The sequence below is a fragment of the Oryza glaberrima genome, chromosome 1 (assembly GCF_000147395.1).
Source record: "Oryza glaberrima chromosome 1, OglaRS2, whole genome shotgun sequence".
Classification (NCBI taxonomy): domain Eukaryota; kingdom Viridiplantae; phylum Streptophyta; class Magnoliopsida; order Poales; family Poaceae; genus Oryza; species Oryza glaberrima.
Window position 1 is genome coordinate 3,396,874 of NC_068326.1, and position 20,912 is coordinate 3,417,785.

General features: G+C 40.0%; 2 protein-coding genes across 8 annotated transcripts; one reads left to right on the forward strand and one right to left on the reverse strand.

Annotated features, from left to right (window-relative positions):
• Positions 1-1,009: 1,009 nt before the first annotated feature.
• On the forward strand, positions 1,010-7,310 carry LOC127754081 (uncharacterized). 7 transcript variants are annotated; one of them, XR_008012765.1, is made up of 9 exons: positions 1,032-1,145; positions 1,262-1,329; positions 2,233-2,409; positions 2,544-2,646; positions 2,950-3,090; positions 4,229-4,291; positions 4,775-4,928; positions 5,819-6,016; positions 6,905-7,310. XR_008012765.1 is itself a non-coding variant. In XM_052279553.1 (6 exons), exons 1-5 carry the CDS (start codon positions 1,099-1,101, stop codon positions 3,039-3,041), a joined length of 426 nt encoding a protein of 141 aa, XP_052135513.1. In that variant the 5' UTR covers positions 1,010-1,098; the 3' UTR covers positions 3,042-3,090; positions 4,069-4,135. The 7 variants fall into 7 exon arrangements, 2 of the variants coding, with proteins under 2 accessions (XP_052135513.1, XP_052135505.1); XR_008012764.1 differs by having other exon boundaries at positions 5,830-6,016; XR_008012766.1 differs by lacking the exon at positions 2,544-2,646 and having other exon boundaries at positions 1,033-1,145; positions 5,830-6,016.
• A 2,877-nt stretch (positions 7,311-10,187) lies between these two features.
• Positions 10,188-16,261, reverse strand: LOC127754037 (boron transporter 4-like). Its single transcript, XM_052279492.1, has 14 exons — positions 16,150-16,261; positions 14,966-15,100; positions 14,753-14,835; positions 14,447-14,639; positions 14,225-14,363; positions 13,985-14,150; positions 13,262-13,428; positions 12,964-13,137; positions 12,397-12,492; positions 12,191-12,307; positions 11,572-11,897; positions 11,141-11,408; positions 10,908-11,036; positions 10,188-10,594 (listed from the first exon to the last, which is right to left on the reverse strand). The coding sequence occupies exons 2-14, from the start codon at positions 15,067-15,069 to the stop codon at positions 10,535-10,537; spliced, it is 2,022 nt and encodes a 673-aa protein (XP_052135452.1). The 5' UTR covers positions 15,070-15,100; positions 16,150-16,261; the 3' UTR covers positions 10,188-10,534.
• Positions 16,262-20,912: the final 4,651 nt, after the last annotated feature.

Sequence of the window (20,912 nt, forward strand, 5' to 3'; positions counted from 1 at the left end):
TCCGCTGGGCTATTTACAACCATTCCCACCACCCCACAAGCAAACCCACGTATCGTTTACATCATATACTGCCCTTGAACATCAACGGCAATAGCTCAAGGAATACATTCATTTGAGGTCCTCATCTTAATGTTGAGTTCGTATTACATCATTAAAACGTAATATAAGAAATGTTGAGCCATTATCTTTAAAAACCGGGTTACATAATATTAGATCCTAAAACAATATGGGCGATAGTTTTAGTTGATATGGCATCCTAGTTAGGAAAAAAAACACGTGAAAGCATGTAAGTGGATTTGCACCTTAACGGTAGATTTGTGATAATGGAGTCTCTAAAACTATAGTTTTATGAGACAATTTCTTAAATCTATAGTTTTTTTTTGATAGATTGTGCAAAATACCTATAGTTTGTGAAATTTACTCTTTATTATATTTTGGGATGAATGAGGGCCTGTTTAGTTAGGGAAAGAAAATTTTTAGGTGTTACATCGGACGTTTAACCGGATGTCGGAAGGGGTTTTCGGACACGAATGAGAAAACTAATTTCATAACTCGCCTGGAAACCGTCTGACGAATCTTTTGAGCCTAATTAATCCGTCATTAGCATATGTGGGTTACTATAGCACTTATGACTAATCATGAACTAATTAAGCTCAAAAGATTCATCTCACGATTTTTCTCCTAACTATATAATTAGTTTTTATTTTTATCTATATACTAATGCTTTATGTATATGTTCAAATATTCAATGTGATGTTTTTTTTTAAAAAAATTTGTGAACTAAAGAGGCCCTGAACTCATGAATGTATACTTCTAGCGGGAGAGGAGACCGAACAAATGGCTCTATATGAACCGGGGTCTACCTACACACGCCCCACGAGTGCACCCGGTCCAGTGCACCAGCAAAACCCACGCCCATCGTCGTGTTTCCGTACGAAGCTACGATGAGTAGTAAAATCGAGGAAGGCCAAACACCCCCATGGGCCCACCCACCCACGCACCCCCAAGCCAACACAACGCTAGCTCCTCGCCTCCTCTTCCTCCTCCCCACCCCACCCCACCCCACCCCACCCCACCCGTCTCTCCTCGCGGCGAGCCATGGCGGCGCCGTTCGTCCGCCCGCCGCCCGACCGACGACGGCACCGGTTCGTTCAGCCTTCCCCCCCGCCGCACCTCCTCGTAGCTTGATCGTCGCTTCGTCGGGGGGCTCCGGCTTGCTCCTCGGCCTGTGTCTAATGGTGATTTCTCGCTTTGTTCGCAGGTGCGAGAGCTCTCCTGGGGGGCTGGGGGTTGGGGCGGCCTTCGACGGGAACCTCAGACGCCTCCAAGGTTGCTTCCTCTCCTCATCTTCTCCTGGACCCGATCGATCTGTGTAGGCATGATGGGAAACTATTCTAAACATATATTCTTTGCTATTTACGTGCCACTCGAATGGTTATAATTTTTCTAAAAGAATTTAATAAGATAGATGTGATAGACCTACGTTAACTAGCTATAATTTAATTTGTTTTTCTCGTTGAGTCTTGTAGAAGTTGAATTTTAACTTTCATGTTTATTATGAAGTGATATATCACATTAACCTATCTTCTCAATTTTTTTCGTAACTATTAGATAGCATGCAGACAACGAGGGGATGCCCTTTCGCATGCTCCTGTGTGCTTTTCCGCCCTTAGGTTTGAGTGATGCTTGTGTACTTGTGTTGCGTTTGCATGCGATGGTTGTATTGTTGATTTGAACATGGAAGGAAAGGTTTTTGCCTAGCTGCGTTTCAGCATCTAGCACTCTCGTTGCCTTCAGAACTTTGCCACATTCTATTTTCCGTGTTGCTAGGCTCTCTAGATGGATTTGATCGTTTGTGAAGGCTTTTAACTGTTTAATTCCCAGGTCCATGAATTACCAACTTATCTTATCTAGAGATTGCAAGATTTGAGGCTTTTGCCCTAGCAAGTCCTTGCATTTGATAAATGCGACAAATGAGTGATTATCCTCTATTACATTTACGCCTCCAAATGTGAATGTTTGTGATGTGTAGTCAGGTAGTAATCTGAACAAATGTTTTCAAGTTGCAAATTACAGGCTTACAGAGACTCAGTGAGTGTATAGGTGCACATGACTCAGTGAGGATCTTGCGCATTACACATATTTGTTACTTTTCTTTTCGTGCTCTAGGTAGTTAATCCATCCATTCTATTCCTCAATGAGATGACGTTTATTTTATTTTTTTTTCTTTAGGAGAAGATATTATAAAGAGCCTTGATGTGGGGAAAGGAAAGACCCGAGATGCGGTCTTAGCTCTTAGCAAGGATGGGATCAGGTTGCTGCATGCCGCAGCATGCCAGGGCCACCTGACTGTTTGCAAGTTCTTGATGAAGGAATTGGGGGGTGACATCAATATTGCTGGAGCAGAAGGTCATTATTTTTTCTAACTCTATCACCCTTTCGCAAAATTAGGGTTGCCATGTCTACGTTTGGTAGTATGATGTGTGAAGTATACCAATGTGTTGTTTATTACATGTTTAACACCGTTTATGGCATGTGCCTAGTTTGGTGATGTTCCTACTGTGAAGTATTTTCTTGATCATGGTGATGATGTAACAAAAACAGATGATGAAGGATGCAAAGTTCTCCACCATGCTGCTGGCACAGGTCCCCCTTGATATTTAGTCCTTCTTATATTACAATCGTATTGTTGTACAGGCTCTATAATACTGCAATACGTGAATGGAGCATGTTTCAATCACAGCTTCACAGTTATCATTTCTTATGTGGCAATCTAGATACCTTTAGTTTCTATATATCACCACTCAAAGTTGTATAAGTTTGCTCAGTTTATACTTGATCACATGTAATCTGTTGCAAGTTGTCCGTTGTACCGGTCATTGTTTACTCACATAACCCAATTTATATAGTCTCTCTCCCTGGATTTATGGCTCATCTCATTCACTGCAGGATGCTGTAAGGTAACAGAGTTCTTTCTTTCAAAAGGAGTACTTGTCAACATGGACTCTGGATGTGGAACACCCACTCTTTCATGCTGCTAACGAGGGCAAGGAGAAGACACTGAAGATTTTGATGGATCACTAGGCAGATGTATGTAGTCGCCACTATTTCTTATTTCCTCTTCCTCCTTTTCACTGCTTGTTTGGATAGCTAGATGTTTGTTTTTCTTTTCACTTAGATTGTTTGGTTATTAATTAGATGATGTACACTGATGCATGTTTGCATGGGATTGTTTTGTTTGCTTGGACTGACCTGTTCTTAGATATTGCAGTGCATAATCAATCCTTTTGGTTTTTATTTTTTGATATTTTTTATAGATGATCTTTTTCACTGCTTGTTGGACAGCTAGATGTTTGTTCTGCTTTCCACTTAGATCGTTGGGTTATTAATTAGATGATGTACACTGATGCATGTTTGCATGGGATTGTTTTGTTTGCTTGGACTGACCCGTTCTTAGATATTGCAGTGCATAATCAATCATTTTGGTTTTTATTTTTTGAATTTTTTTATAGATGATCTTAGATCATATGATGATGTGATCTAAAATTTGGATTTCCAGGTCTTAAAAGGATTTCCCTTCTTATGATACAAAATGAATTATGGTGATTATTATACATCTTGACCTTTAGTAATACTCCTAAGTCTTAAGATTACCATTTGGCATGCTCTGAACAAGGCTTGGGTGATGATTTTGGCGGAAAGAGTGAAAAATTGGGCATTCAATTCATGACACTAATAAAAGTTATCCTGCTCTATGAGCTATTCAACTCTTAATGATTGAAATGCTTTTGGATTTTCATGTCATGTTTTGACCTTCATTAACTTCACTGCTGATCTTCTGGTTTTATTTTGACATCACTAAATGCGAACTAAAATCTCTTCTAATGCGGCAACTCCAGCTTGGCTTCATGAACTCTGAACTCGGATTTATAAAAATTGGCAAACGATAATCAGAAAAAAAAAACAGTTAAAGCATTGTATTTCTTTCCTTTTTCTTTCACATATTCTGCTTTCAGCTTATAATTTTCATATTCTGCTTTCATCCCAACGTAATTGTCAACTATGGAGCCTGTAGTACCCTTATAAGTGCTCTTGACTGCCGTTCATTGAAGTGCATGAAGCTACTCATCAAGGCCAGTGTTTTATCTAGTCTGTATTAGTTCAATTACTGCCGTGCTTTTATTTTGCTAACTCAAAACATGTTCCACAATGCTTTTCATGATCTCAGGCTGGGGCTGATGTTAATGGCAAGGGTACAGTTACTGGAGCAATCCCTAATATTCCCGATGGTGTAAGTCTGTTATTCTTGGAGTTCTGTTACAGCTCTGATTATTTTACCAACAAGTTGAGGCTACCTTGACTTATCCATAGACAATCCTAAGCCATAGAGATAGCTTTCATGACCTTCCATTTGAACATTTATACCAACAATGCATTTTTGTAGATTTCTATGGATTATTGACTCCTTTTTCTTGTATTTTATTTTATTTTATGTGCGAGTATATATATTGTGAGTGTGAAAAGTTCGTGCAAATCATGGATGCCCTTATAGTGACCAGTGTGTCCACAAATACAGCCTGTTTCTACTGTTTTTCCTTTTTTGTAAGAAAGTCATGTCATGGTGTAAATGTCCAAAAATCCCACGCCCAGCTTTTAACTAATGCCATGGTTTTTTGGCAAACAATTCCAGCTTTCACCAGTTTTGGCATTTTTAGGTTCCTTGCTGAATTATCTTGTATGAAATGAAATGACTTTTCTCCCTTCTGTCGTGCAGTTGGGTTGGTTGCCAGTAGAGCATGTTGCATCACGTGATTGCAGGGAAGGAGTTGAAATGCTATTTCCATTGATTTCCCCAATTCCAAATGTCCCAAACTGGAGTGTTGATGGAATAATTTCTCATGCAAAGGTCAAACATACAAAGCAACACAGTAAGTTATGTATAGTTGCTCTTTTCATACTAAATTTTGTTTGATGCTATGCTCTCTGCACATATTTTCTGTTGCTTTCCATGCACTTTGCATCACAGAGCTCTATTTCACCGTCTCACTCACGTGGTTACCTGATGCTTGTTAGGCTGTAACACTGGTTTAAATTACATATCAACAACAGTTAATAGCACTAAAGAGAAGGATTGTCTGTGCTCTGTTATCATGCATATTCCTTTGAAGCAGATCCTTTTTGTCCCCTGGCTTTGCGAGTAATTGTTAAGCCTTCAATTTTGCTGGAGTACTTGATAACCTGACTTTAAGGTCTGTTCCAAATAAAAGTATTTATTAATAACTATAAGTGGCATCTTGAGCTCTGATTTGGCTGGCATATGCAAATCCTGCTCATTTGTCTTAAAGGAGAAAGGCAGCTCATTATTCAGACATTTCAGTGCCCAATGAGTTCTGACATTGTCATTTTCATACATTTCTCTCGCATGGAAGAAAATGAGGGAACCATGGGCATCATTGTCTGTTACCATTTTGACTTTGCTTTAATCATTAAGTTTTCATGACTTGCACGATTCTAATGAATGTTGCTATATAAAACACTGGAAATGAAAAATGACAGAATTGCTAGTGTTCATTTCGTATATTTCAAGGTTGATGATACAGTTATTTTACTTGTATATATCAGGGTTTTAATGCATATATATTTTTAATAATGTAAATACTACCTCTGTTCATAAATACTCCCACCATCTTCAAATACTCAGACTTTGGCCACTTGTTTTTTTTAAAGAAAATGTATAAGTGCTTATAAGTATGTCATATTAATGAAGTTAGTCGCATCCTATATATAGTTGTGAAACTTTCGTACATTATACTAATAGGGCGATAACAGTTACCAATACGAGAGAAACAGGGAGTTCCGAGACCTGGGCCCCTCCCAGCGCCGTCCCCTCCCTCGGCAGCCACCCTGCGTGAGATGCGGAAACGAGCCTCTTCTTCCCAGCGTCCTGTGATCTCCTCATTGGTGAGCGTCACCAGCAACCGCCTCCGGCGACCACCAGACAGCCATGTCCTGTAAGGTCAGATCTCTTCTCTCTGTATTAGCCGTGTTGTTTTCTTGCCCTAACCTATTTAGGCAAATTATCCCCTGCAAACTGTAGTCATTGCAGCTTGCAGAAGAGGAGAACATCTGCACATACTCGAATCTTTCCTCCCCTGTCTCTTATCCTCCAGCTCAAACATCTTTTCCCCTAACACGATCTAATCTTGTCATGTTTAGTTCTTTTTTCATTTTGAACTTTAGTTTGTGAAAGTTTATAGCTATTAGTTGACAACAATTTTTTGTTTTGTGTTTTTGGTGTGCTGTTGTTGCTATCTGCCACTCTTGGAAACTCTTGCTATCGTGGAGCAAAGAGATGATGTTGTTGCCTAGTTCTTTAGCAAGAATTACTGTCCTTTTAGTTAGGGAAAATATATGCTATCTTTAGAAAGAATAGTTAACCTTGTTAGTTTTTTTTTTCCAAAGCGCATCTTTTCGTACTCATTTGCATTGTTTAGTCAAATTAATTGGTCATTGCTCTCTGCCTCAGACTTTGCACATCGTGTTAGAGTAATTCTTTTTAAAGTTGTTGTCTCTGTACATGTCCTTGTGAAGTTGTGCCTGGACAGTATTGAAGTTGCTCATCTGAAAATACGGACCGGTGCAGTAGTCAATGGAACAAAAGTAGTGATGTTCATAGAGCACAGGCAGCCAGGCAGGAAGGGCTGAATATTACATAAAAAAAAAATCTAACGCTTTGATTTCAGAAGTCCACTTTGCAATGCAAAATTACACATTATACATAAGTATCATCTTTCGTTTGTTGCAATCAATTTTTAAAAGCAAGCACGGGGGTGGCCAGACAATATCATTGTCCACTCTGTTGGGCCAAGCCTGAATCGACAATTAATCTCCTTGCACATTGCAGGCTATCAAAGAGAATCTGGGAAGTAGTAAGGAGCTGGGCACAACTACAACTAGAAGTGGCAAGATGGACAACCTGCACGATGGTCAACAAACGGTGGACAATGGTGCTATCTACTCCAAACATGCCAATGCAGTCACTCAAAAGTCTCATCATCTTTTTTGGCAAGCCTAGGCACCTAATTGGCTGGGGCGTGGGTGTGTAGGAGGGTTTTGGTATCTCCTACTTTGTATTTTTTTCCTTTATTTTTCTTCCCCTTAATGAAATGAAATGCAATTCTCTTGCGTTTCGAGAAGAAAAAAAGAAACTCCTGATCGAAAATACAGTATTAACCTTTCTAGCTATGATCTGTGAAGGTTAACTATGAGGCAACAAATTTCAGTAAGAATTTGAGTTCATGTTTTATGTAGTTTCTTTTCACATTGTGTTCCGAGGTGATTATCTTATTCCAGTAAACTGGACATCTATTTTTTACTTTTTTTTTAATTATGCAGATATTTCACAACTTGCTGTTGTCAATTTGTCAGTCCGCTGAAAAATCCAAATATATTTGTAGTGATGCAAACTTCCGGCAGCAGAGCTTGCTGATCAGCTTGGCCACTCTGTGTTAGGCGAGCCATGCTTGTCTTACCATCCAACACATATCTATTGGGATTTTCATGCACTCCTGTAAATTCACAATGACACCTTTTATTTCTTTTATTTTGGCAATAGCATTATAAATATGATAACAGCTGGAAGTGTCCGATTGATCAAATTTGCAATTTTCTTTATCTTTTTCTCATGATCACAAATTAGCATATTACAAAAAGCTCGGATTGACTGGACTTAAGTTGTCAACGCTGCAGCAGTTTTTTCTTTTGTAAAAAGATAGATGACCGGTTGATAGATGACTTGTATGTGCAAGAATATTCTTATTTTGTATGATGGTGATTATTTTGTATTCTTGCATGTAATCTTCCTTTCAATAATTTCTGAAAATTTTCATTATCAGACGATGCAAGGAGAAAAACCAATGTGCTGGTTGTGACTTGCGAGGCATTTGATCCACAAGGTTTTCTTTTTCTGTTTTTGAATTCCTAGAACTCCATGCATGTTGCACATGCTTTGGGGGATTGAAGACCGTTATGTCCTAAATATGTTTATTTTCAGCACTTTGGGCTTCATTTGCTTGCACAATGATAATTTATAACATTCTGTGATCGATTAAGTGTTGTCATGTTGTTCAGACAAAAGTATTCTCCGTAGCTTATTTGTTTACTACTCTTGACAGTTTATTAGTCTTGTCTATTGTTTAATGAACTTTTCTGAAGTTCTCACACTCTCAGCATTGGTCAATTGTTCATCCACTGTTTTATTGATAAAATCTTCGACAATGAAATGCATATTATGCATATGCTCGCAGCATTTGTATCTAGGTTGTGTTTAGTTTCACGTTAAAATTGGAAGTTTGAAGAAATTGAAACGATGTGACGGAAAAGTTAGAAGTTTGCATGTGTAGAAAAGTTCGAAGTGACAGAAATGTTAGAAGTTTGAAGAAAAAAATTGGAATCTAACAAGGCCTTAAGCATGAGGCCCTATATTATGCACTTGCTCGCAGTGAGTCTAAGCATTAGAAAATGGTCACCTGTTTTGCTGGTTGCGTCTGTTACCTGGGCTTCACATCCCAACAACGTAAATGAATCCGTATACGTTACAGCAGCAAATCAAACAAAGTACGTAAACTGATACATGATTCAATGTTTTCAGCAGCAAATCAGACAAAGTACGTTAACTGATACAATGTTTTCTGTTACCGCCGGGACCATTCCTATTAACGTTTCCATTACCACGATCTAACCAAACACCACCTAAGGTTTCTCACGGGATAATAGGCACTGGAAACCAATCCAGCAGGGTTGCTGACGTTCTGAAGACGTTTTGTATTTCTCATTTCGTTTCAAGGTTCACTACTTTTAGATTTGGCAATTATCCAAATATCCTTCTTAGATTTGTAGTTAACTTTTTTTCCCTAAAGATATGGTCTCTTAACTATTTACCACTTTTACTCATGTGGCATGCCATCATAGTAAATTCGGGTGAAAAAGGATGTGAGACCCACTCGTCAGTCTCTCCCTCCACTTCATCTCTCCCCACGGGTGTTCGCAGCCCCATGGTCACCGTCGCCCCCCTTTCCTCCACCATGCCTGTACATCGACGCCGGCGCGGCCTCGCGGTCGACCACCGCCGACACCGCCCAGCAGCCGACGCCAGGGCCCCCATCGTCGGTGCCGCCTCGCAGCCGACCACCGCCGGTGTCGTGGACGGAGGCGGCGGCCCATGCGTGGGTGTTCACCGTGCTTGCCAGCTTTGCCGCCGTCCATGCCGCAGCTGTGTATCATCACGGTGGTCAGCGCGGCAAACGTGCTACTGTCGCCCTAGGGTGATGGCCGGAGCTGGATGTTCTCGAGGAGACGAAAGCGGATCGCCGTCGATGCACCGAAGACGGGAAGAGTTGAGTTGTTCCTCGATCCATCCAGGCGGGAAGCTCCGTAGATGGATGGAGAACTCGCCGGTGAAGCACAGCCACAACACGACGTACTGGATAGCAAGGAACCTGAACAACTACGGTGGGGGAATTTAACTATTTGCCACTTTTAGATTTGGCAATTATCTAAATGTCCTCGTTAGATTTGCAGTTATTTTTTTTTCCCTCTAAAAAATATGGTCTCTTAACTATTTTCTACTTTTGCCTATGTGGCATGCAAGCCTGGCAAACTCAGGCGAAAAAGGGTGTGAGGCCAACTCGTCAGTCTCTCCCTCCCATTCATCTCTCCCCACGAGCGTTCGTAGCCCCATCGTCATCGTCGTCATCGCCGCCCTTCTTCTCGACCGCTCCTGTACCCATTGATGCCGGTCAAAAAGTCTACGTGCGGAGTCATTGGTCCAACCGTCCAGGCGGTCTGGTGTTTGGATCCTAGGATTGCACGATTGAAATTTCTGGATTGAGACGCTCTTTGGCACAGTTCTAGTAAAAATTTTATGGAGCTGGATATTCTTAGCTTCATAAATCCACGGATCTGGATATACGATTAAATAAATCAATTTATTCTAATTTTAGATAAAAATTTTAAATTTTAAACCACTATAATTTAACATAATTTAACATATAAGCATTAAATCTACTGTGGATCCGAAATCTAAAACTCTACCAAACAGAGCCTGAATATCATCCTTTGCTAAGTTTCGTCGTGTAAAATTAGTTCGTGCACTTCTTTTTTGCAGGGGTGTTTTCTATATATCGATTATATAATAATAAAAAGGCTAAAAGTTTATGCCATAGCAAACGAAACATGAAGTGCTACTCCCCACATCTATATTCCATACTGATTTGCCATGCAATTTTACAATCGAACAGAACAATCAAGGAGCAACATTTCACAGGCTAGAGAACATCGTAAAATCCAGTTGCTTCTGTTTACTCCATGCACAATGTGACAACTGACAAGCATATCATATCATACGGCCGCCGATCTCCAGCTACAGTGCGATGTATAGGAAAGTAGGAATGTATATAATACAAAGGACCACTGCATGAGGAAGTGCTATATACGCCTATCGTATACCCATCCGACAAGAATAAGCAGAAATTCTTTAGCACTCGGACCAATTTTCTGAATCTCCACTCCTGGGCTGAACGGCGTTTGAATGCGCCTGATGGAGACCAACATTTGTCAAACTCAAATATATAAAAAAGAAAAAGGGATGCCATGAAATGCGCTTAACGCAAGAGAATTTTGAATTTGCACGTGAACTCTGCCATTTTTCAGGCAGAAAGTACAACAAATCGTGCGTGGTATTTGATCTTCCGTAAAAAAAGAAAGAAAGAGCACGATATTTCAACAAGCCTGGCTAGTAGTGACGCTGATAGAAGAATTAGAGAGCAAATTGTAAGGCCACACATTGTATCATCTCATCTCTAATCCCGTGCACATTCGGCGCAATATTGTTCATGCCAATAGTTTACCTGCAGGTGCCTTTCTTCACGGTGGCTGAAAGTTCTGTGCTTTAGCTCTCCACGGTTAGTTGTCAGCTCATCTAATATCTCGGCATCGTCACGGCTGCCACAGCTTCCTGAATCAGATGCACCATCCTCCTGTGTGGAACAAAATATTCAGATTAACAACAGAGATGGGGCATCGGAGAATTGAAGAGTGAAACACAATCATCACTGTCCAAGAATGGGAGATAAATTTATACCAGCGTGTGATCGTGGTGGACACCTTCAAGCTCTTCATACTCAGCTGCGTCCAATTCCCGAAGGTCATTTGGCTCAAAAAACTTTGGGAGGACATGCTGCCTGATAAGAATCATAAGGAAGAATGGCAGAGGGAACAGGATCCCTGCTATTGGTATCCATGTTATGCCGAAGCATATCAAGAGGTAAACCAACTGGAAGATCGTGAAGACAGTAATTGTTTTTGAAGGCACTGACTCCATGAAAGAGGCATGGGGACCCTCCAGAACCCTGCAAATGTTGAAGCATAGTGTGAGCTGTTAACCACTGTTTTGACAAAAAATGGATTATCTTACGATTAATCCAAAAGGAGGCACATAGGCTGCACCTCAAGTAGTCAAGCATGCAATTTCATTGTTCAAATGAGGTAAACAGATGCAGATAGAGATATTACTTGTAGCGTCGGCTTGATGGGATGAACATAAGTCTTATCCTTTCCCAAAACTGGTTGCCAGGTAGACTGTCAATGGCCATGTACGCAAAGTAACCCCAGAGGACCGATGTCGGTATCATCTTGATAACTGGCATAGCCCCAACACAAGCACCAACTAGTAAGGATTGCAGCAAGTTACTCAGTCTCTGCTCATTCACTCGAACGGGCAAATGGGCTTCTATATGTTTTTTAGGGTCAAATTCTTCAGCCAATTTATCTTCTTTATTAAAACCTTCATGCAGCATAGCATCCTTCAAGCTCTTTAACTCCTTGTCAACAGAATCAGTCTGCAGGACAATTTTTTGACCTATAAGTTGATTTACCTGAACATTTTCCATACAAGAACAGTGGCATCTACATTTTGAATAGTTACTGAAAGAAAACCAAAAGTATGGGCACTCCTCGTAAGGTGAAAAGTAAGGTGTTCAGGCAATTACATGAGCTTAGGACTAATTTTCTTGACAACTGATGTAGTAATTTTGACAGGAACTGGCATTGACAATAGAAGTAAAATGCAACAAATAAATGGAAGAGGAAATTATATGGTAACATACATCAGTAATGAAGAGTACATACTCACATTTTTTTCACAGTCCATCTCAATGAAAACCCCTTGCATCTTGCCATAGATTTCCAAACTGCTAGCACGATTCATCAGGCCTTCTGTGGCAGTTTGAACCATCTTTTTGCGTAGCAGCTAAGCAAACAAAGGAAGAAGATGGGTGAGCTGATGAGCAAACATGGATATTGTAGCAAACAAAACACTTCGGTCTGAAGTTCACCAACCTGCCCCTTAAGGACAGCAAGACTTCTTGTATGCATCGGAGACTGAGGAAGTACTCCATTAGATGGAGGGATGCCAATCAAACCACAAAGCAGGACCTGCATCATTTTTATACTACTATATGAGAAGAGGAGCATGTCACAGCTTTGGTCTATTACACCACAAAGCAGAATCAGTGTCCTATACTCCTATCAGCCATCACCTTGTACATTGCAGTAGTGCCAGGTTATAATCACGCAAAAAAGAATATAAGATATTATGGATGTTGGATTTTCAATCATACCCATTCAATTGTTGCAACAAATACCAACTCTACTTTAAAATATATGAGAATATTTCTTATTCATTTTTTTGAACGGAAATATTTCATATTCATAAGACTATACTAAAAGATTTTGGCTAGTTTTAGGCTAGAAGTGATAGAGAAATGAATTGTTCACTTCAGGACCAAAAGATGTTTGGTTCCTAGTTAGCCGAGAGAAAAAAAACTTAAGAAGGGCCGCCATAAGCAGATATTTTTTTTAGACGGGCATAAGCAGATAAATTTATCATAGAACCATGGCACATACCATGAATCCGAGGACCAAAATGTCATAATGGTAAGAAGAGGGCTTCTTCAAGTTAAACTCCTTTTGTTGCGCCAATTGTGAAGCCACGCTATGATCAAAGAAGTAAAGTCCTGCAACCATCAAAGCTGGCAGAATGGCAGCAAATATGTATGCTGGGGGAACAGAAAACAGGTCCTGGAAATAAAAAAACCAAAGATATTATCAATGATGCCATGCAAAATAAGCTATACCAAAATTCTAAACCTGAAGACCATAAATATTCACATCTCCAGTATCACAAGCAAGTTTGATTTATTACCTTTGCTATGGTCCAATGATGCAGTGAACTTGACTCCCAGGGAAGTGGACTGAACAGCCTCCTAGGAACTCCTGAAGGAACATCCTTTGGTAATGCGTACGAAAATGCTGTCCAAACAATCACCATAAGTGGGACACCATAATCAGCAATGAAGCCTCTGAGCCACCCTGCAAGTGTCAACTCAAACGCACAATGATCAGTTCATGTACATGTGCTTCTCAATGGTTATAAAATGTCATCATGGAATCATTTACATGCTGATGTAGCATACATAGTAGTAATTTCTTCTCTTTTTACTTGAAAGATGGCAAAAGCTTTGCGTATTTAATAGAGAAGATAGTAGTAATTTCTTGTTTTTGTTTCTAAATGTTAAAAATTTCAAAGAGGAAAAAACACTGTGCAGAATAAGAATCTGTCGATATGGGCTACTAAACACCATCTCAAGCCAAGCCATCCACTCAATAAGGAAAAAAAAGGAGTCCATATGGTTTGCCCCAAAGTTGACAGGCTGACACAACACAAGCTTGCAGATCAGCCCAACCTACGCCTGATCTAAAGTAGGCCCAGTCCAAACTTCAAAACAGCAAAAGAAATGTTTGGCATAAATCTAACGGTTGGATGGATGATTAATGGAACAGCTATTGCTAATTTGATGACCCAGAGCTCAGCTTGCCCGCTAAATTGGACACAATGAGATAAAAGTAAGATGAAAAAGTGACCAACCTTGACCATACACCCATGACCTTGCCCTTCTTGACCTTAATGCAGTGTATAACAGCCCAATTGAAAAGATTACACCAAGTAGGCCGTTGACATACAACCACTGGAATCGATATATAGGCGAACTATGGTCGACACCTCCAGGCACCTTGAATTCTTCTATAATTCCCTGCAATAAATAGGCACAGGTCTAAATATTTTCTTCCAACATACAAAGCACTGAGCTCGCTAGAAATAGCATACTTTAATAGCTTGTTGCAGGAACAGAACAGTGATCAACATCCCAAAAAGTTCTCCTGCAACCCTTGTAAACCTGCTAATAACATTGGAAGCATTGAACATTGCTAGAAGAAACAACATGATCGCAGTCCAGATGCAGACCCTGTCAACAGTAGGCAAATCAGGATAGAATTAAAAAAAAATTCCTGAAAAGCTAACATGATAGTATTTTGTTTCAGTTGTTACCATCCAGCCCATGCTAAATACAGTCGTTCCCCCAGAGCTTGCTGGTTCTTGGCAAAGTTGTAGAGATACGTGTACATGATTATAGTTGGCTCTGCAACTCCAACTATCAACAGAGGCTGCCCTCCAAGAATGGAATGGATGATGCCACATATTGCAGTAGATGCCAGTGTTTCTACTGTGGTGAGTATACCATCTGAAATGAACCACTTTCCCTTTGTTAGAGATGTAATTAAAGCCTAAGGACAGCAATTCCAAAAAAAGCACAACTGTAGTATGGCTCATAGTGGCAAGAGGGTAGGCATTTACTTGTTTCTCTGCTCAGTTGCGCTCCGAAGGCTATGACTGGGAGGGCGGAGGCAAAAAATATATACATAGTAGGTGCCAATATCCTGACGATACATCCAGAGGCAACATAAATAATTAAGGAATGAAACTGACAGCAATAAGAGGGGGGGGGGGGGGGGGGGGGGACACACACAGTGATCTACTGCAAAATTATTTGTTTGAAACAAAATTAACCTGAAGCCAGAGTGGCATCCCTCAAGCCAATCATGCTTGTACCAAGCTGCTCGGCCTTCAATACCAGCGACTACACCCTTAAAGGGAGTCTTTAGTAGATCCATCAGCTGAACTCCACTCAACACTAACCAGAATCTGCAACAGTACTTAAAATTCAGAAATGGTACATATATATTACATATGTAGTATAGCCTAGTAGTTTGAAGACACACATATTGGCATACACACATTCAGAAGCCCCCATGTTACAAAATTTACAAATTCAGGTTAAGGTGTCAAGCTACCCAGATGAGTCAAATTGAGAGAGAGCACGGACCAAACTTACAATCATCACAAAATGCACGCTTGGTGTTAAATACGTATGCAAAGTTTGCAGTATACGTAATTAATTTGTGCTTACTACATTGCAACATTTTTGGTGTACCATAATTAGCATTTGTGATTTGTAATTCGAACTTCTGCATTCGGAGGAGAAAAAAAATGGATTTCAGCATACAATTTCTAGGAAGATTTTACTAAGATACTACAAACTACTTGGTCACTTACTGAGCTAAACATCATGCATAACAGCACTAAAAAATTGTCGTCAGGTAACCGCGGCTAGCTTACAAGTCACAAGCACGTCCAAGTGTCCAACCGCACCGTCCAACACTTCGTCTCCTCTCATGCCGTCATGCGTGGGGTTCAGTCATAAGACCAAACAACACATACAAGTTACTCCAATATTATTACTTAGTGGTAAAAAAAATCAGAAAACAGCAAAATAAATAAATAAATAAATAAATAAAGCAGTAAAGTAGAGACCCAAACTGCAAAATCACGAAATATTTACAAACTTTTAGATCCATATGCAAGCACTCCACATCCCGACATCTACATGCACACGCAACCACCGCACTTGCGAAACGAACAAGCGCCGCGTTTCTCCGTCGCCTCGAACAAAATACCCCCACAAACTTTTACCACCGAAATCGATCGAAACCAAACAAAAAAAAAGCTACGAAAAAAAAAAACCCCAAACGAATCTCCCCACAAGTAGGGAGAGAAACCAGCCGCAAACACCAGCATGCAACACAAAACTTCACGGTTCGAAAGGGAACTGACACCGTGACTGCAAAACCTCCAAAACCCATCGCTCACTCACATCGGACGAGCAATCGAGGCAGCGGCGAGAGGACCCGTACCTCCGGCGGGCAATGCTGACGGCGGCACGGCGCGGGAGGAGGGGAACCCGAACCCTAGACGTGGAGGTGGCGGAGGAGACGACGCGGCCGCGGCGGGGCGGGGCGGGACGGGGTTGGCTTCTCAAATCTCAAGGCCCCCGTGATGTGCGGCTATTTATAATCGAGGGCGAATCGAATGGACGCCGTGGAGAAGAAAATAAAAAAAAGCCGCCGCGGCTGGAAGACAGGAGACGAGAACCCGTTTACCTAGGAGTATTTTTTTGAAAAATAAATTCCAAGTTTTTTCTTTTTCTTTTTGTCTGCTCTCTCATCGGGCGTCACTCTCTCTGACAAATGGGCCCCAGGAGCTGACGCCCGTGGGGCTCACCGGAGATACGCGTGGGGCCCACGCAGGATGAGGTGGCGAAGAGGATGGGAGGCACTAGTGGCTGTGCCGCATGGCAGCCATGACGACGACTCCGTGAGGTTGAAGGGTCAGCGCCTCTGGTCCTAAATGATACTCCTACTCCTACTAGACGGGTAGCATGGTTCTTGCTCGGTAATCCTAACTGACGGTACGAAACTGTATAAAATTTATTTAAATTTAAAAAGGTTATTGTGATTTTTTTAGTGTGCCTGTCATAAACACGGTTACAAGTGGTTTGGAAAACTCTACTCCTACTTACCTATATTCTAAAATAAAAATTGTTTTAAATTAGATACGGTTAGAAAAATAAAATTAAACGGAACCAGTTTATGATTGATTGAGAAATGGTTGATTGAGAAATAAAGTTTAATAGTTAAGGATCATAGGCTATATTCGGCTGGGCTAGCTGCCGCTGCAGCCAGCAGCTGGAAGTCGGTTTGAACTGCCGTAGCCGTAGCGGTTGCAACAGCAAGTGCCTCCGAAAAAGGCTATAATTGATTTAAAAAGAATATTGGTGGAAAAGAAAAAAGTTTTAAAAGCTACAATTATTACATTACAGGACAGAGATATTACGGTGTGGCTGTATGTGAGGCCGGGTGATGGTGACGTGTACCGATCGTTGCGTCATCGTCAGCTTCCCCCTGCCACCCAGGCATCCACTGCTGCAGGGCACCGCCACGTACGCCGCGCAGCAGCCCACCAGCAGCACAGCAGCAGGCACGGCAGATGTGGGTTTCTCGTCCAGCCAACAAGCGCAACGAACAGCTGCTACTACGAGCCTACGATGCCAAAGTGAAAAGAAGTTGTGGAAGAGTAGAATTGCAAGAGCTTTTGTTGAGATGTTGACACATTTGCCACACTGTGTTGATGAGAAACAATAAGTTGTGATTTAGTTTTTTAGGGGAAGGCGTAATTTAGTTTCGAGACGTTTACAGTTAATGTAAAAGATGTCATAATCTGACACAGGATCGGTTAAAATGAAACTTATTTAGAGGGGGACAATAGTGGGTCAGTAGGTTCCCAGTATCTATAAATATTATATATGTGCGAGTGTGTTTTTAATAAAAATTTAGAGGATATTTGGGGTCGGAGCTACGCTAAAATTAACTATCCGTACGATAAAATTGATAAAATCTTGTTATGATCCTGTCTTGCATGATTTACGATTGGGCCATTAAAACATATATTGTAGCTCATGTTTATTGCATGCACCAGAGATTTAGAAGCAACATATGCTAATTGTAAGAGATTTTATCATATGTATAGTAGTGCTTGGGCTATGCGGCAGTTTTTATCTCTTCAAACGTGTGTTTTGGAGCAAACTGGCGGGTGTGAGTGAGTGGTAAGTGTGCACATACGTGTTGTGTGTAATCATGGTTACTTAGATGAGATTCTCACTTCTAAGGGCCAAAATATTTTAGTTTTATTCCGCTCCCGTAAGTTGTATAGCTCTATGGTGAAATAGTAACATCATATATTTTCATGTATTATTAGTACATCTTTTATATAGTTGTACGTGTAAGACTCCACCATCAGGTTTAAATCATGTGTAATTCCTAATACACATAAATGACCATGAGTTAGCGCAAAGGGTGAGAAATCACCCCCTTTCTTTCAAAACTGGAAAGTATTTTCCCTACACCTGGCCAGGCGTCACTGAAACTACTCACGGATGTGTTGTTGCATTCAATGGAAAAAAACACCCAAGAAATGCTCGCAGCTGCTAGGGACGTATCGTCCCTGTTCTAGCTACACCCTTTCAAGGATCTTATTGAACCTGACGGCAACCTCATCACCACAACCTCTTCTTTTGTCTCTACCAAATAAGGAGAACGTAGGACCTCTCAAGCCGAAAGAGAAAAAAAAAACGAATCTCTAAAATTGAAATTTTAAGAGACAATGACTTCTCATATGTTCCCTGATAAAAACTTAAAAGAGATAAGGACTTTTCATGCTCTTGAGTGTACTTCAACGTTTTTTGTGTGGCCGGTGAGTTTCTGGAGTCTTACGATCTTATCTTTTCATTTATGTTTATACTTATTAGCAAAAGTTTCAATTTTTAACCTTAAATATATAGTAGATTTTGAGTTTTTTTAATCGTTGTTTATTTTTCTTAAATCGTTAGGTATATATATATATATATATATATAAAAGTTTTATTTATAAATTATTTTTCATTTCTAAATATGTCGTTTCACTTTTTCATCCAATATACTAAACGATTGGGCTGTTAATAAGGCGCAACACAGCAACTGCATGCTGCCTTCTTTGGGGGTTTTCAGTTTGGATCCTGCAGATTGCCGCTGCAGTGACGTCTCGAATTGTTATGATCTGAACAGAAAATGGAATGGTAGCCTCTTGGTTACGAAGCAACAAGCCTACGTGCGGCTAACAATTTGTATGCCACTCCTTAGCAAAGATAAGGAAAAATAAGAACGCAATGGGCCTGTTCGGCTGTATTTTTTTTACTGTGCTGCAGCCTACCTAAACAGTATTATGTGTGTGTGGCTGCAGCAGAAAGCTAGAAACAACAGAGCCAATATGTCACACTATGTGTGAAATGAATCATGGCAATAAAAATGAAAAAAAAAATTAAAGAAAGTTTGGCAACTTTGGGTAATAAGTGAAAATAAACAAAACGCCTCCAGATGCAAGAGCTTGTGGCATGGGTGACGCAAAGAATACCATGAGAATAGTCCCATAGTGTCATGTTGTCTGTGTGATTGAACTTAGCTTTCCACATTGTAATTATCATGTCTCTAACTTTATTTTCATTTACCTATAATACGAAACCTAGCTTTTGCTTGATCTTTCAAAAAAGAAAATCACATGAAAAACAAAATACTCTTCTACAACATGTGGCTTGTTAGGCACATGAAGGTATGGAGCCACAGACGGGTAGTTTTTTCCGCTCAATGGAATGATTGGAGAAATGCACACACTTCCTAGGCTCTAAATGGTGTGATTTTTGTTTTTTTACAAAAACATTGTATATATGAATTCATGAAAAAAACAATTTAAATATATTTCTTAACTTTATAGTATTTAATTAATCCATTCGTTTGTGCGCTCAAATAATTGTAAAAAAATTCATTCGGTCATTGAGCCTTAAAAAGCAGATCCTAGTAGCTAAAATATCTGTATTTTGTGTATAGCAGTACTTACATTGTACTCCGTTTTACCTATGCATAACAAAATCGTACTACTAAGTACAGTTATTGTGTACAAGAAAAATCGTAGCCTTCACAAGATATTTGCGTGGTACTTTGCTTGGTATAAATCATAAACAGGACGTACTAATACTTTACTGTCTCGTACAATTAATTCTGCTGTAAAATACACAAAAAGTGATATATGTTCGTGACCTAAGCGATGACTGCACCTACAGCTACAGAGTCGCTCAGCAAGGCAGTGAAGGCTCTGGCTATGAAGATGACAACGAGACTGACTCTATGAGACCATGAGAGGCCATGTTGAATTATCGATGCAAAAATATTGATTAGTCTCTGATTGTAAATTTTGATGCTGCCAGCAGGAATGTTTCAAAGGCATGGCTGTAAATTTCATGGGTCAAAGATCACTTTTATTTTTTACGTTTTACCATTTAGCATGTGCATGCAGCCATGCAAAGCAATGCAAAATGCCCAACGAATGGGTTGGAACTTGGAAGAACGGGCTGGCTGTATGATACAGTATATACGTCAGCAGCTGCGGGCATGGTTAATTAGGGCAACAATGAAACAAAGGGCGGCTTGTTTGGTTTGAAACCATACCAAAATATTGGTAATACCAAACCTTAGGTACATTTTGGCACTACCAAATTTTTTGTAGTATAGATTTGAATCCACTCTATTAATTTGGCAAAATTTGACTCCAATCCAAAATGCTAACATGCACTATTCAAAACTATAAAAAAAAAATTGGTAGGGCAAGAATTGGCACCAAACCAAAATGTCCCAAAGTTAACATTAGCTAAGGATAAAATGCGAATAATCTGAAACATGGCTCAGGTTTAACCTCCAGAATGTTTTCGCTGATTAAAAAGTCTGGGCGAATTAAGCCAGCTGACACGTACACGTACGTTTCTGATTATATTATCAGCTGGTTTATTATACTAATCTCGATCGGATCATGCAGATAAATGTCCAATTGTCTGGTCGCCTAATCTGCAGAGAAGGATTGATAATTAATTCCTTTGTTTTATACTCCGACTTGTGATATATTTGACCATTCATCATGTTAAAAGAACAATATAAATTTGCAGAAATACTACTCATGCATAAAAAGCGTTTAATGATAAAACAAATCAAACCAAAATAAATAATAATTAGTACATACTTATCGGAAATACCATTAT

What these genes read in the sequence shown, in the direction of transcription:
- LOC127754081 (XM_052279553.1), top strand. Translation starts at nt 1,099, where the DNA reads ATGGCGGCGCCGTTCGTCCGCCCGCCGCCCGACCGACGACGGCACCG. An exon ending in CCCGACCGACGACGGCACCG is followed by an intron (nt 1,146 to 1,261) that starts GTTCGTTCAGCC and finishes CTTTGTTCGCAG; the next exon opens with GTGCGAGAGCTCTCCTGGGG. An exon ending in GAACCTCAGACGCCTCCAAG is followed by an intron (nt 1,330 to 2,232) that starts GTTGCTTCCTCT and finishes TTTTTTCTTTAG; the next exon opens with GAGAAGATATTATAAAGAGC.
- LOC127754037 (XM_052279492.1), bottom strand. Translation starts at nt 15,069, where the DNA reads ATGGATCTACTAAAGACTCCCTTTAAGGGTGTAGTCGCTGGTATTGAA. An exon ending in GCAACTGAGCAGAGAAACAA is followed by an intron (nt 14,640 to 14,752) that starts GTAAATGCCTAC and finishes GGTTCATTTCAG; the next exon opens with ATGGTATACTCACCACAGTA. An exon ending in ATCATTGGACCATAGCAAAG is followed by an intron (nt 13,138 to 13,261) that starts GTAATAAATCAA and finishes TTTTATTTCCAG; the next exon opens with GACCTGTTTTCTGTTCCCCC.